Raw genomic sequence first — 14,463 nt, 5'->3', positions numbered from 1 at the left:
TTCAAAACTATTACATTTTGCCAAAGTGGAATACAAACTATTTTGATTGGAGACATCCAGAGGCTCTTCCCAGTTCTATCCTATAGTTCTGTAATGTTAAATATGGTGACGGCAGAAAAAGGGATAATTACTACCATCACTAGCAGTGAACGTCTGTAACAAGGCAGTCTTGACTCGTCGTTCTAAATGTATCCATAGAAACTAACTAGAATATGGTGTGATGTCTGGTAGTGCAAGACTAGTACAAAGGTACTGCTAAAACCTACATAAAGTTCAGACTGAGCAACTTGTTGAAGATCTGAACTTGATGATAACAATTAACATAGTTAATACCTTGAGTAGTACCCTATTTTGTACCGTAACCCATCTCACCCCACTAACTGGCACTAATGATTATTCACAAGCTGGCTTTGACCTATGGCTTAGGAACTGTTGCTTATGCCCAGCGTATAAAAGCAGTTTTTGTTTCTGCCTACAGTATATAGGGACACACTGAGGACAGGGTCTATCACTCAATGAGAAAGTGACTATTATATAGCGCTCAACACATTGCAGCACAAAGTGGCAATATTCCTACCACAGAGGCCTTATGTGTCAATAGTCACCCAAAATACCCAATGCAAAGAACAGAATGCACATACATGATCATTTTAATGTACTTTCCACAAAATGTCTACTGCTGATAAGATTGAAAACTATTTTCTGCTGCCGAATACCCTTCATGCTAGCCCAAAATGTTATTTTTTGTGTGTGTGGACCTCAGACGTACCCTTCCCCCAACGGGTCAGACTGAACTCTATACCCAGATCTAAACAATAGCTGGACAATGGGAGATGCTTTGGGTCGTCCTGCAGTCAGCTGATCAGTGACAAAAACAAAGAAAGCCCCTGGCTTCAAAGCTGAACCCTATCATGTACCTTAATGCACAAACACACACGAACACACACGCACAGGATTTTTGTAGGCTTTGCGCCTTTGAGGATTGTCTTGTAATAATTTGTCTTGTAAAATAAGTATCTCTATGCTTCATAGAATTTATACCTAGTCCAATACCTAGTCCAACAACCTGTCAGTCTACTCATAAATGAAGGGAAAAGTCTGAATTTACTTGTGAGCGTGAGAGGAAAGGAAGTGCCTCTTGGTTTGTTTGAGCCCCTGGTGAGAATGGTATATTTTATTGAATTCATGAGCCTGGGGTCAGGTTGTCAGGGTTATGGGGGAGGGACAGAGGTGGGGTTTGCCAAAGGTTGAAATAAGATGTAAGGCTGTTTTTTCTAACAGAGAGAGAGAGGCGGTGCACCTCTGCCTAACCTACTGGCACATTCAAAGGACTTTCAACGCAAGGGGACCCAAGACACTTAAGCCAATGTTATAAGGTGGAGAGCAACTGGTCTATACTACACATCCAGACCTCTTCGGTAGATTTCAGAGGAAAAGGACTGTAGCCTCTGTTGGGTAAGTGGGAGACAGATTCATTCAACAACTGATTACAGGGTCACATATTTGTAGCACATATTTGTCTGCGTTCTTATTTTTTTTTAACTCTGTTTCTTACTCTGAATGTATTACTTATCAAATTATTATAAAAAATGATGTGTTCTACTCCTTGACTCAGTTACCCCAGCATGATTAACAGCTGTATTTCAGACACAGTGTGTGTTATCTGCTATGACAGGAGGCACATCACGTTAATGCCTTTTTAACAATACCACACACAGACCTCAATGCGTAAAGTAATTTTAATTAGATATGACAATTTCCTCTAACAAGTGTTTTCAGCTTTTTCATATGTTTAATGTGTGTGTGTGTGAGTTAGTGAGTGTCTGTGTGCGCATACGGGCGTGTGTGTGTGTGTGTGTGTGTGTGTGTGTGTGTGTGTGTGTGGTAGTCTATGTACGGGAGACAGTCGTGTTCAGAAGTGGAAACCATGTGTTTGATGTATTTGATACCATTCCACTGATTCCGCTCCAGCCATAACCACGAGCCCATCCTCCCCAATTAAGGTGCCACCAACCTCCCGTGGCACACATCTGTGTCAATAGCTGCCTAGCTGTGGGTGGCATACTATAGCACTGATTGCATTTTGCTAAATGAAAACTGCAATAACACAGATCCTCTCTACTGTAGTGGCTTCACTACTACTGTTGGCTAACTACAGGTGTGTTAGTAGCAACTCCAAACTAAAGCCCCAATTACTGCTCACTCCACATGGCTTAGAGAGGAGCAAAGAGCAAGGCTTTCAACCATGGACGTTCAGTGCAGACAGACTAGCCTACAGACAGATACACATGGTGGCACTGATGTAAAGCAAGCCCTGTTTAAGATACCTTTAGGTGTCACAGATCACTTAAAATGGTCTGGTCTTCTGTGTTCCCTGTACTGAAATGTCATCTGTGAAGAAGCAAACAGACAGTGAGAATGAGAGACAGAATTTCCTGCTTTAGGTTTTGATATGCTTGGTCAGCACCCATGGGAGAAGTTTCCCAATCTACGTTTTTTTGAACCCACCAGGTGAGTCAGCACGGAGAGTCAGTGGTTCCAACTCTTTCAGGAACAGCAGCTATGTCCACAGCAAACTCAAAGGCAGCTGACATCCTGCTTTCTAGGGGGTGAACCGTGGATGAAAGGATGTAGTTACACAGCTGTACGCTTTATTGCTGCAAGCTTTATTGCAGTTTCCTGAAAAGTTGGAACGAGTAGCTATGATCACATAGCTTTTCAGTTCCCAGAAAATTATCAGTAAGGACTACAATATTGTGATTGAATTATAACACACACACAGACTAACAAGCCATGTACCGCCAATAATGTTTATATGCTCGTTTATAGTGGACATCCACACTACTGTAATGTGATGCTGGTATTATCAGGCTAGCTAGTAGTCGTTGTACAGTAGTTCAGCCCAAGCAGTGCCAGTGATGTCCCTTCCTCAGCGAAATTGGAAGACTAAACCACTATTGAAATTTAAGGGGTGTAATCGGAAGCAAATATCAAACCAAAAAAAAGACACAGAAAGACATTAGTATTGCTTTAACATACACATTCCCCCCCCCCCCACCACATTCATTAGACCACTGACATAGATGTTTTATTGATCAGCAAGACAAAGTAGCCTAAACATTGACGTCAATTCCGAAATGTATCGCCCATTCCCCGTAGAATAGAACGAGCAGTGCTGAACTCGTAAGCACCTCGAATACTTTTATCTCCTTGGAAGTTGGAACCGGGCTCAATGCCGAACATTAAGTGACGTGGGCTACATAAGATTTGCACGAAATATAATATGTTGTCAGCAAGAAAACGGCTGGAACACTTCGGTCACAATGATACGTATACCAGGAACTCGGCAGAGTCGTCTATCTCGTTTTTTGTTTGAAACCACACGAGTGGAATAAACCGGTGTCCTGGGACGGAGAGAGTCGTGTGCTACAGGTCAGAATCACTTGGTCAACTAGGGTTGCTACATTTCTAGCGAGTAGTGTGATATTATTGCCCAGTTCGTAAGTGTATCATTCACCGTTCCGTTCTATTGTGTTTGGCTATAATGTAGTAATACGTAAACGCAGGAATGTGAAACGAGCTCTTGCTAACTTTTGTCGACGTATACCGCTACAACGTGTGCTCGAATGACCTTGTGGTGAATTTCGTTTTCATATAACGTTAATTACTTCGCGAACGTATAAGTTTAATTTAATGACAATCATTCAGACAAATCACATTGTGGGGGAAACTGGCGAGCTGGTTTGGTTTTACATTCGAGTGTATTGTTCTATTCGGATCGCGTCAAAGGCAGCAGAAATTGACACCAAAAACTTCGGCAGAAATGAGCGTTTGGATCATAAAAGTTTTATCTCGCGACCTCTAGGCCTACAAGCCAGTGTTGAATAAAATTATATTTTTTACTTTACCGGTTTACCATGTGGTTGTTTTTTTTTCCCCAGGTAGGAATGTATAGTTACCAACTTTTCAAAGCGTTTGTAGTGCATTCAGAGTTCTATCACCGGAATCATGCTCACAAGACTAAAAAAAGCATGCATACTTGCCAATAAAATGGTTATGTGCATGCTTCAGGTGATAGAAATCTGAGCATACTAAAAGCACTTAAACGTTTATTTAATTCTACTTTCCTGTGTATATATTGTCTCACATTCCTACCTGCAAAAGGGCCAACCACACTGGACAACCGGTATGGTAAGTTAAAATATCATTTTATTAAACATTTTGGCATAACAAATGTACGGAACTATTCTGACTGTGAACCAAAGGTATCAGTCTGCTTGCCAGACAAGGTCACATTCAGTCATTAGTATTTGTCTACAAGAACAGAAATAAGATATAATATCCCCATGCATTGTCAGTCAGTTCTGTGTGTCTCTTTGCCTATGCTTTTATTTTAGTCATTTTACTGTAGGCCTACTAGGGCTGTCTCCCAAAAATAAAAAATCTTGCCGAAAGTCGTCTATAATTAAATATTTTAAATGTGTATTTTTCCATATAGACACAACCGGTGTTTCAATAAAATCAATTATATGCATTGAGCTTGTCTGATGCTTTAAGCTTACCATTTGATGAATAAGACCAATTCCTTAAGAGGGTGCCAGAGATCCAGATAAACTAAATAAAAAAACTTAACCTGACCCAACCTCCTGCTGGCTTTAGCAGACTCTGCCATTACTCCCCTGAAGTTGCTGGTAATAGGCTACACGAGGAGGCTGCAAACATTTTCGTGAAACAGTTTAATTTATAACGTCTCCATATTTCAAAATCATTGTAATGTGGTTAATCAAATTTCTATCGGTCTAATGTCCATCGCTCGTGTTTCTTGGCCCAAGCAAGTCTCTTCTTCTAATTGGTGTCCTTTAGTAGTGGTTTCTTTGCAGCAATTTCACCATGAAGGCCTGATTCATGTAGTCTCCTCTGAACAGTTAATGTTGAGATGTCTGTTACTTGAACTCTGAAGCATCTATTTAGGCTGCAATTTCTGAGGCTGGTAACTAATGAACTTGTCCTCTGCAGCAGAGGTAACTCTGGGTCTTCCTTTCCTGTGGCGGTCCTCATGAGAGCCAGTTTCATCATAGCGCTTGATGGTTTTTGCGACTGCACTTGAAGAAATTTTCAAAGTTCTTGAAATGTTCAGGATTGGCTGACCTTCATGTCTTAAAGTAATGATAGACTGTTGTTTCTCTTTGCTTATTTGAGCTGTTCTTGGTCTTTTACCAAATAGGGCTTTCTTCTGTATACCCCCCTACCCTGTCACAACACAACTGATTGGCTCAAACGCATTAAGGAAAAAATTCCACAAATTAACAAGTCACACCTGTTAATTGAAATGCATTCCAGGTGACTACCTCATGAAGCTGGTTGAGACAATGCCAAGAGTGCGCAAAACTGTCAAAGGCAAAGGGTGGCTACTTTGAAAAATCTCAAATATAAAATATATTTTGATTTAACTCTTTGTTTTGGTTACTACATGTTTCCATGTGTGTTAGTTTTGATGTCTTCACTATTATTCTACAATGTAGAAAGTAGTAAAAATAAAGAAAAACACTTGAATGAGTAGGTGTGTCCAGACCTTTGACGGTACTGTGTGTGTATATTTGTTACTGCTCGACTAAAACAATCTCAGTCGACCAACAGCCTAACGACTAATTGGGGTCAGCCCTAAGGCTTACATTACCTTTAATCAATCAATGTTAGTAGAGTACCAAAATGTAATTTTAAATGTCCCTCTATCTTACACGTTATTATACCCTGTCATGTTGGATGGTCATTTCCAGTATATGTGTGCCAGTCAGTGTGTGAAAGAAAATGTTGATTTGCTGTCGATAACACACCCAGTCTTGCTCAAGGGTAATTATTACACAACACAGTGAGAACTAGTTTTTGTGAGGGCACCTAAGGGACAGTATACAGTAACTAAACATGCCCTTTAATTCAGCAATAGCTTACTTTGGATCAAGGCCAAATTATATAGTCTATACAGAGAAACTAACTGGAGAGACTGATTCCATTGGCTGTGTTTTTAAAGATCTGCATTGTCATTGTTTCTCTCTTCCAGGGCAGAGAAGGTGGTCATGGGGTTAGCGCTTCACACACTCCTGGCCCTGACTGGCCAGCTTCCCTGGCTGCTGCTCCTGGCTCTGCTCGTTCCCAGGAATGTCCTCCGAGCTGAAGAGCTGAAGCCCACTAGATGGCCCCTGTTCTCCCAGAAGCCTTTGCTCCTCGCCTGGAATGCCCCAACGGAGGACTGTGGCCCCCGGCACGGTGTGCATTTCCCGCTGGAGCAGTTCCAGATCGTAGCTTCGCCTAACGAGGGCTTCGTCAGACAGAACCTCACCATCTTCTATAAGGACCGGTTAGGGCTGTACCCGTATTACGAGCGTGACGGCACCGTGGTGAACGGTGGAATCCCTCAGGCTGCCAGTCTCATGCAGCACCAGGAGAAGATGCCCGAAAGTTTGCACAAATACATACGCGAACCAAACGCCAAAGGCCTCGCCGTCATTGACTGGGAGGAGTGGCGTCCGCTGTGGATCCGCAACTGGGACGTCAAGAACGTGTACCGGGACCAATCCCGGAAACTAGTGGCCGAGAAAAACCCGGATTGGCCCCCGGAGCAAGTGGGGAAAGTGGCTCAGCAGGAGTTTGAGCTGTCGGCCCGAAAGTTCATGCTGGAGACCCTCAGGCTGGCCAAGAGCCTGCAGCCCAACCAGCTGTGGGGGTTCTACCTGTTCCCAGATTGCTACAACCACGACTACCGGAGCGGCCTGAAGAACTACACAGGCCGCTGCCCTGATGTGGAGGTGGCCCGCAATGACCAGCTCACCTGGCTGTGGACTGAGAGCACGGCTCTGTTCCCCTCCGTCTATATGGGCACGGTGCTGCGCTCTACCACGTTCGGGCGCCAGTTTGTCCGGAACCGGGTGAAGGAGGGGATGCGGCTGGCTTCGGTGGGCGACGGGGTGGCACGGCCCGTCTTCGTCTACACCCGGCCTACGTACGCCAACGAGCTGACTCTGCTGACTGAGGTGAGGGCCGACGTTGTTTAATTCTGTACCTATAGATATTAGGCTACTCACCACGACCATAGCTTGTGCTGTGCAGAGACCTGATATCACTGTTATTGTTATTCCAGTAAGAAGTCAGCCAGGCGCACAGTAGCTTTCGAAATTCTCAGCGGACTGTTACTATAGCTGTTTTTTTTCAGTTTATTCTTCTGTGGATTTTATGGCGGACTACAACCCCAAAAGGTATTTTGCCGCAGCCAACTGGACGGGTTGAAAACAAAAATGAGGTAAAAAGAAAATCCATATGTGATAGTTTCCCTAACTTAATCCACCCAAATAAAAATAGTACATTGACAAAAACAAAACTCCCACTTCTTCCTTCTTTCAAATCTCCATATCTTCCTTCTAGGGCCAGAGAGGGTGGTACGGCTTGTGCCAATATTCCATGTAACTCCACCGCATCCACAATATCTATCTTCCTGGACCTTCTCTCCACCTTGGCAGTGCCATTAATCACCATAGCTATAAAGGCCTATCCACCACCATGGACTCTTTAGGAGCACCATTCAAATCCTCAACCATTAACAGCTGCTGCATATGAAATGCTCTGGACAGCCCTGCGTTTGGCCACCTCATTCTCTTTTACCCTTGTCAGGCAATCGAAATATGTAGCTTCATGGTTCCCACCACAATTGCAACATGTCACATTTTCCTCACTTTTAAAACGCACGATACGATCTTTTCCACAACTTGGACATATTGGGCTTCTCCCTTCTGCAAACACTTGAAACATGTCCAAAAGCTTTACAATGCTCACACTGCATTGGTCTTGGGATAAATGCTCTGACTGTAGTTTATATAACCCAACTGCAGGGAGGAACTCCATATAATGTAACTTCCATATAGACTGCTCATTCTTTCACCATTCACCACACGATTCATTCGACGTGCATCAAGCACTCCAGGAATATAACCACACGAGACGCCAGCTATAACCCCCCCCCCTTAAGGGGTGCCCTGTTCCGAAGGGACACTTCAAACTTATCAAATCGGGTGAGACGCAACGAACATTCCTTTCTGATCCGCAGAAGCACAAAAAATTGAAACAAGCCCGCCTCTCGTGAACCTCACAGCCTTCACTTTACCCATCACTCTCTCCACCAGCTTGGATGGCTCAAATTGGTTCTTCAAGATTGGTACTCTGCTCAACTGCTCCTCATTAACAAACCGTACTCCGACAAGATACGAAGGGACATTCTCATCACTGTATACTACTTTGCTCCGTTTTCCATTCTCTTGGACAATACTCCAATTCTCCTTGATTTTTACCGCCGTTAGATTCAGAATCCACTTCATCGTCCGCTTCCGCCATCTTTTTTCCAGCCTGTTTGAGTCCGCGTTCTTCGGCATCTCTGGTCTTCTGCACCCCAATGCATTTTCTTAGTTTAGTGTGTGTGTGACTGCATGGCTGCATTTACACAATTCTGACAATACTTTTTTTTCACTAATTGGTCTTGACCAATCAGATCAGCTCTGAAAAAGATTGGATGTGGAAAGATCTGATGTGATTGGTCAAAAGACCAATTAGTGGGGGGGGAAAGATCAGAATAGGGCTGCCTGTGTAGATGCAGCCAATCACGTTTCCACAAGAGCATCAGTGTGCGGTCTTTCTGAGCGACGTGGATAATCACAGACCGGTTCCTTCTGGTCTTGCAAAGCACTGTGTTACTCTTGACAGGGCCTAAAAATCTAACGATCCATCATCAAAATGCTCTCCGGTTTTTAAATGGGGTTGATGAGAGGAGCCGCCCCGTGAGATGTCAAGACCACATACAGGGTTAAAGGCTTTATACCCTGTCGAAACGTTGGTTATAAAATGACTGCGTCTGCGCTCCTAGAATGTGCGGCTCTCCTTTTTTCTCTTTTTTTTTTAAAGCCCATGGCTTACATAATATGTCAGGTGCTAAATATAGAACACACACACTCACACACAGCAACAGAGTCGCCTGTGTTTCCCCAGAAACCTATATATGTCTGTCTGCGGTTTCTACACCAAATATCATTACCCATCGCCAACTTTCCAATAACACACACGTGTACATAGCGGCGCACAAAATACTGTGTCTCAAGCAACTGATTCTTACCCAAACTAGAGTCACAAATGAATTGATAGGCTTCTAGGCTTTTATAGTCGTTAGCTGTTATACTGTACATGTAAACAGAACTGAAAAATGACTGGTAGCAGGATTATACACTGAGTGTACAAAACATTAAAAACACCTTCCTAATATTGAGTTGCACCCTCTTTTGCCTTCAGAACAGCCTCAATTCATCGGGGCATGGACTCTTCAAGGTGTTGAAAGCGTTCCACAGGGATGCTGGCCCATGTTGACTCCATTGCTTCCCACAGTTGTGTCAAGTTGGCTGGATGTCCTTGGAGTAGTGGACCATTCTTGATACACACAGGAAACTGTTGAGCGTGAAAAACCCAGCAGCGTTGCAGTTCATGACACAAACCGGTGTGCCTGGCACCTACTACCATACCCCATTCAAAGGCAGTTAAAACAATTTGTATTGCCCACTCACCCTCTGAATGGCACACAGTCCATGTCTCAAGGCTTAAAAATCCTTCTTTAACCTGTCTCCTCCCCTTCAACTACACTGCTTGAAGTGGATTTAACAAGTGACATCAATAAGGGATCATAGCTTTCACCTGGTCAGTCTGTCATGTTCCTAATGTTTTGTACACTGTGTATATATATTGTATACTTATGGTAATATATACATGTAAACAGGAGTAATAGTGACCAGTAGCAGGATACATGGCTACTAATGGCAATCCATGAACAACAGCGTAGTGGTAGTAATAAATCGAGTCAATAATCATTTTAGCAGCAGCAGCAGCGTAGGTATGAGGGTTAGCAGTAGTTGTTAGCCATTCAACAGTGTTATGGCCAGGGGATAGAAGCTGTTTAGGAGTCTGTTGGTCTGAGCCTTGATGCACCGGTACCGCCTGCTGGGCTATGGAGAACAGTACATGTCTCAGGTGGCTGTGTCTGGTGACGTTTATAGGAGTTGGTACTAGTGTGTCTATCTGACTGGATGAATGAGCGTTACTGTTTACTTTCCCACTGGACCACTCTTCACACAGACGCACTGGATGGGAGACGGACCGAGAGAGATACGTTTTTTTTGGCGTGTCGGAATATTCTGAATGAATGAACGAGGCGTCACGGTTAGCCGACAGGCCTGTCGGCGCCATGCTTAATTTCTTCGTTGGAGTGTGTCTGAACTGATGACTCCATGATATAATTGCCCTATATCTCTCCATGTTGAACGAGTGTGTCGGAGTGAAAGGATGTGTGTGTGTGGGAGAGTGACACATCTGGTGTCTGTGTTTTAAATCAGGGTGTCTAGAGAATAGATTGGATGATTCAGAATGTCGAGGTATAATGGGAATGCGTCTCATATGGCACCCTATTCCTTAGATAGTGCACTACTATTGACCAGAGCTCTTTTATTTAACTAGGCAAGTCAGTTAAGAACAAATTCTTATTTACAGTGACTGCCTTGTTCAGGGGCAGAACGACAGATATTTACCTTGTCAGCTCGGGGATTCGCTCCAGCAACCTTTCGGTTACTGGCCCAACTCTCTAACCACTAGGCTACCTGCCGACCAGCTCTATGGGCCCTGGTCAAAAGTAGTGCACTATGAAGGGAACAGGAGTGCCATTTGGGACGCAGCCGTGAACTGTGAAGGGCGTGGGTGAGCTCAGCTGGTCAGTGTTAACTAAATGATGACACGTTCCTGTTCATAGAGGGCAGGGTGTGTTTCAGATTACGTTCAACGTCATAGTGGTCAGCCACTGACTGACTGACTGAACTACAAATCACCTTACGTCATGAATGACCACTCATTTATGATTTGTAGATCTGTCAGCCTGTGGTCGCTGGCTGCAATGTAGTCGATCTCAAACGTGGCCAGTGTGTTCATCATGTGCTGCCGGACTGAGTGTGTGTGTTTGTCGTTTCTGCAGACAGACCTGGTGTCCACCATCGGGGAGAGTGTAGCCCTGGGAGCAGCTGGGGTCATCGTCTGGGGAGACCATACCTACGCCAGCAGCAAAGTGAGTGTTCTCCTTCAAGAGCTATTTTGATCACGAATAGATTATCCATAGCCTAGTTTGAGTCATCAATCTGGTGTTCCCCTCTGTAACGTACATACAGCAGCAGCAATGTGAGTGTTCTCCCTGAAAATTCCCTATACAGTGATTCAAACTATTCATTATCTATGAATGACACCATTTGGTTTGCTTCCCAAATGACACCCTATTCCCTACATAGTGCACTACTTTTTGACCAAGGCCCTGTAGGGAAATAGGGTTCCATTTGGGACACCCCCCCTATTTGATCGTTCATAGATTATGCATGATGACTTTGAGTCATCAGTCTGGGGTGTATTCACTAGTCGCAGGAACCAAATTGAAGCCAACAGCGAAAACAGAACGAAACAGGGAGGGACCTACATGTATTTTTTTCAATAGAATCAAGTTTTTGTTGCAAAACGTTTTCTGTTCGGGAGTCAACGATTTCCGCTGAAAAACGTTTTGCAACAGACAACGGAATCTGACTAATGAATACACCCCTGGTGTTCCCCTCTGGAACAACTATTTCCTGTCCGTCTATCCACAATTTAAATGTTAACATGTATTGGTCCATTCTGAGTCTGCACCTCTGTTTCGCTCCCCTCCCTCCCTCCCTCCCTCAGAACAGCTGCTCCAGTCTGAATGACTACCTACGCGGCCCGTTTGGACGGTACCTGCTTAACGTCTCGACGGCAGCAGAATTGTGCAGCCAGCAGCTGTGCACCTCCCATGGCCGCTGCCTCCGCACGCTCGCAGACACTGACGCCTACCTGCACCTCAACCCCCCTCACCCACAGCATCAGCATCCAGGGGGGCAGGCTGAAGGTGACAGGTCAGCTAGATCAGGGGGAGCTGGCTAGGTACAGGCAACACTTCCAGTGCCAGTGCTACAGCGGGTACAAGGGCGAGGGCTGTGCCCAGAGAGAGCTGGGGAAGAGTGCTGCCGCACCTGTCTGGGGAGTGTGGTCCGTACTGACCCTGTTACTCCCTCTAGGGCTTCTCACTCTGCTCCACTGACGGAGGCGAGCAGGAGCTGACTACGTGCAATATGGGGGGAAACAACCACAGTCCTGGCCTCTGCTGGGCCTCAGGGGGATTCCTGGTCAGGGATGGGCTCTAGCTGCTCTGTGGGTCTGATCCATATGGAGAAGAGGACATGGGAGTGTCATCTGTCAACAGGGTGAAGAAGGGGACTGAAGATGCTCCTCAGTACCCTTCAGTTACCCACGCAAGCTTAAAGGGACAGCATGTGAAGTGGGAAAACAATAGGCCTTCTATTTTTTGCCTTGATGTTTTTATTGTGAGTGCTGTGAGGTAGAAAGGAAGGTCTATCCCTCCCTTCACCAGAGCTGGAAGACATCTGGAGCTAGCAGCCAGAACTAGAACTAAGATGTCTGTAATGTGTATGAATGGTGACCTCAGCTGTATATTGAGTGTGTCTGTGTGAACTGTGTCATTAGAGGTTGTAAGGTTACTAGGGTCGGCAAGTAGCATAGTGGCTAGAGCGTTGGGCCAGTAACCGAAAGGTTGCTAGATCGAATCCCCGAGCTAACAAGGTAAAAATCCGTCGTTCTGCCCCTGAACAAGGCAGTTAACCCACTGTTCCTAGGCCGTCATTGTAAATAAGAATTTGTTCTTAACTGACTTGCTTAGTTCCATTTTTTATAAAAACTGGTAAGGTTACTACTGGTAAGGTTACTACTGGTAAGGTTACTACTGGTAAGGTTACTACTGGTAAGGTTACTACTGGTAAGGTTACTACTGGTAAGGTTACTACTGGTAAGGTTACTACTGGTAAGGTTACTACTGGTGAGACTAGTTTGTTAGAATGTTCCTCTCTCTTGCCTTATGTGGATCCGAGGGAATTGAGAAACCTCAACAACCGAAACTAACGCACCACACAACAAGAATGCTACTTTTTGATGGAGACTGTTCCACTGTGAAGCTTTTGTCCGAAGAGACCTGCGCTGTGCTTGGATAGTCCTACCTCTCTCGGCTAGACGGCTACACCTTCAACCAGCTCTGATCTAGCAGAACTGCAGATAGGACAAGGGAAAAACAAAATCTTTTTTTTTTTTTTTAGGTTTATATATATCTTTTTGTAACACTCTTTTTCTACGGTCTTATTTTTTAAAGTCTGTAATGTTGTGGTGGAAAATAACTGGAATATTTGGAACTGACTCTCGAATATCCATGAGCTTCAGTGAGGCTTAGCATTGTGGCAAGGAATTCCTTTAATCTATATAGCTGTCTTTCTGTGTCACGCGCACTGCTTTTGCAACATTTTAATCACCTCAATCACATTAGCAAGAAAGACTCATCTAATCATTTTCAATTCATATTTTTAGCCAACCTGTTCTTTGACATTTGTGAACATACCACATCGGCACAGATGACACGGTATGCCAGTGTGAAGTGCCTTTCCAAAAAGTGTGTTGGGCCTAACATGTCTGTCATCCTTATTCTGGTGCCTCTACCATCTATCTTTTGTAGATGTTATTTGAGGGTCTGTGAGGATTGCAAACCAAAACTGAAAGCACTGTTTTGCTCATTTTGCCATTTGTTTCTACTCTATTCTTCCTTCTGTTGCCTGAAACCAAAATTCCTTTGAAAATGGCTCTGGCCTCTCATGTGTGGTTTTTATCTAGAAGGAATACAGCTTTTGTCAATTTACTTTTTGTAACAGGTTTAGGATAACTTACACAGCAGGTTAGGAGAATTAGGTGGGTTTGCTGAAATGCACAAAAAAAAAATTCTACTTTTGACGTCAATTTCACAAGCTGTATCCCATCTAGACATGACCCTCCGGGTGCTTTTTCAGGGGACCACAGTCAGACCTCCAGGGGGCTCTGTTAGTCATCTTCACTGCTCTTATTTATGTCCCAAACATGCTTCTCATTTACTGTCACATGTGGATTGGATGTAATTGTAATTAGTAGTTATTTACATTAAACTTGAAATATAAAAAGACTCAATGAATTTGAATCTTGGATTTATGCTTTTCTGTCATTATTTACATCATGGTGAGTCAGAGTTTAATCACTTGCCACGTGTTGCAGGGTGAGCTGTTTCAAATGTTTGTCCCCCATGAATGATCAGTATAGAGAAGCTAAATTGAGTTTTTGTAGGATTTTACTGTGTCATCATAAAAACTATAACATTGTGATGTTATCACGTGAGGGCCTTTGCCACTTGGTAGCTGTTCCTTGGGCTCCTCCCCTCTGTGGCTTTTACCTTCCTTTTTTTCCCTCGATTTTTTTTTTTTCGTCCAAAAAGCAATATTTGGCTGAGAGTACAGAGTGAGCCTTGTT

General features: G+C 44.0%; 1 protein-coding gene across 1 annotated transcript; it reads left to right on the top strand.

The window, feature by feature from the left end:
• The first annotated feature begins 3,109 nt into the window (after nt 1-3,109).
• On the top strand, nt 3,110-14,122 carry LOC106565174 (hyaluronidase-2-like). The gene is given in 5 exon segments (XM_045691456.1): nt 3,110-3,500; nt 6,059-7,028; nt 11,045-11,134; nt 11,776-11,948; nt 11,950-14,122. Coding segments are annotated over 4 exon segments (1,437 nt in total). The 5' UTR covers nt 3,110-3,500; nt 6,059-6,074; the 3' UTR covers nt 12,170-14,122.
• The last annotated feature ends 341 nt before the right edge of the window (nt 14,123-14,463 follow it).

This window comes from Salmo salar, chromosome ssa12 (assembly GCF_905237065.1).
Source record: "Salmo salar chromosome ssa12, Ssal_v3.1, whole genome shotgun sequence".
NCBI lineage: Eukaryota > Metazoa > Chordata > Actinopteri > Salmoniformes > Salmonidae > Salmo > Salmo salar.
This window is presented reverse-complemented; position numbering and strand designations above follow the sequence as displayed.